The sequence below is a fragment of the Lactuca sativa genome, chromosome 4 (assembly GCF_002870075.4).
Source record: "Lactuca sativa cultivar Salinas chromosome 4, Lsat_Salinas_v11, whole genome shotgun sequence".
In the NCBI taxonomy this organism is placed as follows: domain Eukaryota; kingdom Viridiplantae; phylum Streptophyta; class Magnoliopsida; order Asterales; family Asteraceae; genus Lactuca; species Lactuca sativa.
The window spans coordinates 241105755-241108748 of record NC_056626.2 but is presented as its reverse complement, the minus strand read 5'-3'; the positions used below and the strand labels follow the sequence as shown (position 1 = coordinate 241108748).

The window sequence follows — 2994 nt, the reverse complement described above, 5'->3', positions numbered from 1 at the left end:
CGTGTGGATTAAGCACATTAACTTTTGGAGAGATTTGGTTGTATGAAGACTTCGAGTGTTTCTCTCTCCAATAACAAAATGGTAAATTATTAACTGTTGGACAGATTTGCCTTTCATGTCCTTTCTTGGATAAAAATGAGATTTCATGAAATGTCTTAGGAAGTTGCAAATGTTTATGTATGTGTTAAAGGATATAGTTCATCCTAACTCTTTGTGGCGTAGAACCTATTTTGTGTGAGATTTTTTATAGGCTACTAACTAAAAAGACATGATAATTAATTCATAACAAACAAGTTTTTATATAGCCTTATCGTTATCATGTTACAAATGTTATTATTATATAAGAAATGCCAACAAATCGTGATCAATATGGAAACTGATGGATATGAGATGCTAACAAACACCTGAAAAATTGGGAAGTGCTTTAAAAGTAGAGGAAGATTGTATTGAAGATGAATACAACTAGACATAAAGAACGTTTTTCATATCTTTTAAACACATTGCAAAATTAATTTAAACTAACAATTATTGTACACTTATAGACAAGACATCTAAGTGTCTAAAAAAAATGTTTGCAAACATGTTATTTTTTAGGTCTATTAAATTTCAAAGTGGTTTTACCCTATCCCATGTGTGGTACACGGGTTATAACCTAACACACACACACACACACACACACACATATATATATATATATATATATATATATATATATATATATATATATATATATATATATATATATATATATATATATATATATATATATATATATAAATCCAAATTGAAACCGATCTGTAGGTCACTCTGTTTTTTCGATTTCATTTTTTTTTCGGTTTTGAATTGCTAGGATCGGCTCGGTTCTACAGCTTTTTTTGCACACCTTTACTATAGACAGAGATTAATCCTTAAGCGCCCTCTAATCGGTTGAGTACCACTTAGAAACTAATCAGAACCTAGTCAAGTTTTTTGTAACACAGTCTTTTTCTTAGGCAAAAGATCACAACATCCTTTATCCTTAGTGAAAAGAAACATATGTTATAATAATAATAATAATAATAAATCGTTTACAAACCCCCAAAAAACCCCGTTGTAAGCAAAAAAAGACCGAAATAATATTACTTTTAGTTTTTCAAACCTTTTTTTTTTTTTATTTAAATACCCTACGGTTTAAAGATAAACTTTTTGTGACATGTGGCTTATAACATATAAAATTATTCCAAGGCACCTTAATATACTTTATACAAATTTAGAAGCCAATTTCCAAGAACCTACCTTTTGCTCCCCACCGTTCATCCGTGCATGTACCGGTCCATCCATATATATATACACGCCAATATACCATCAACCCACAAACCACTTCACATAAAAGTCCCATATCCAAATAATGGAACATTTCAATTTGTGCTCCTCCTCCTCCTCCTCCTCCGATTCATCTTCTTCAGACACTTCTCATTCGCCTCACAAAACCCAGCACTCTACCGGTCTTCATACGATCAAGGGTCCATGGACTAGTGAAGAAGACAAGATCCTTACTCGACTTGTTGAACGTTCCGGGCCCTGTAACTGGTCGCGTATTAGTAAGTACATCAAGGGTCGATCAGCTAAGTCCTGTAGACTTCGATGGTGTAATCAGCTTTGCCCCAATGTCCACCATCGACCCTTTTCTTGCGATGAAGATAACACCATTTTGGTCGCGCATGCCCAGTATGGGAACAGATGGGCAACTATTGCTCGATTGTTACCTGGTCGGACAGATAATGCAGTGAAGAACCATTGGAACTCTACGTTGAAGAGACGGCGGTTTGAGAATCAGGAGGTGGTTGCTGACGGTGGTGATTTTAAGATGAGTTTGAACTGTGGTAGTACTAGTTTTTCTACATCCGGATCTCCGTCGAATGTGGGTGCTGCCGCCGCTGTTGAGTATGACCCGATGACTACTTTGTCTCTTGCACCGCCGGGGATGGGTGGATGTGAAACGACGGAGGGATTACCGACTGAGTTTTGGGATGTGTTGAGGGATGTAATCGCCAGGGAGGTTAGGGAGTATCTTTCAACTTCGTTCCCCGAGACTTCTACGTTCCATTGACAATTGTTTTTCTTTTTGTTTTTCTTTTTTTAAAGATAACTAAATGTGGATGATTTATTAAATTGCAACATTTTCATCTTGATGTTAATTATAGATAATGTTAAATAGTTAATTAACAAGTTGAGTCTTGAATTAGATAGATTTTTTGGTATTTGTTTTAATATATATTTTATGTAATAAAGTTAAATATGAATATATAGACACTATTGTTGAAATTAAATACTGTAGTTTAAAAATGTATAAACATTTACTTATGATGTGGTCAACTTTACCCTGTCTGACATTTTTTTAATGTTTTATTTATATATTTAATTTGTTACCAGTTTGTTATATAATAGACTGGATCATCTTTATTTAGATATGTTAGAAATATACATTTATTAATTTTCATTGAGGTGTGAAACTATATAAACTCAAGTATTCATAAACTAAGGAAATTTTTATTTAATTTATACAATTATTATAGTAGTTCACAAATCAAACATTCGTATTTACCAAGCTATCTCTTTTGGCTCCATCAATGTATTAATGTTGAATATCATGTAAGGAAAACAACAAATAATATTAAAAATTATATGTCGATTAGTTGCAAATAAAAAATCAATTATTATTTAATATAAGACAAGTTTCATCTATAAACCAAATCAATTCTTCTCGATTAGATCTAATTATAAGAAAGATAGAAGAAAAATGTTATGCTATTAGATGAAAGTAACGCGAGACACTAAATTAAAACCGACTTGTCAATGGATGATCTTTGAACGTGGAATAACTGCACGGATCGACTCTTGTCCTTAAAGATTTTTACTTACGCTCCGATTGGTTGTAAGCGGTCAATCCCTAGAAACCCTAGGGCGACAACATGCTCTCCAAGTAAGCCATTTTATGAGACTTCTAGAATATTC

General features: G+C 32.9%; 1 protein-coding gene across 1 annotated transcript; it reads left to right on the top strand.

Annotated features, from left to right (window-relative positions):
- Positions 1-1158: 1158 nt before the first annotated feature.
- Positions 1159-2224, top strand: LOC111919170 (transcription factor MYB44). Its single transcript, XM_023914782.3, has one exon. The coding sequence runs from the start codon at positions 1388-1390 to the stop codon at positions 2087-2089; it is 702 nt and encodes a 233-aa protein (XP_023770550.1). The 5' UTR covers positions 1159-1387; the 3' UTR covers positions 2090-2224.
- The last annotated feature ends 770 nt before the right edge of the window (positions 2225-2994 follow it).

Bases quoted from the DNA above. Each gene is read 5' to 3' on its own strand.
- LOC111919170 (XM_023914782.3), top strand. From the start codon at position 1,388: ATGGAACATTTCAATTTGTGCTCCTCCTCCTCCTCCTCCTCCGATTCA.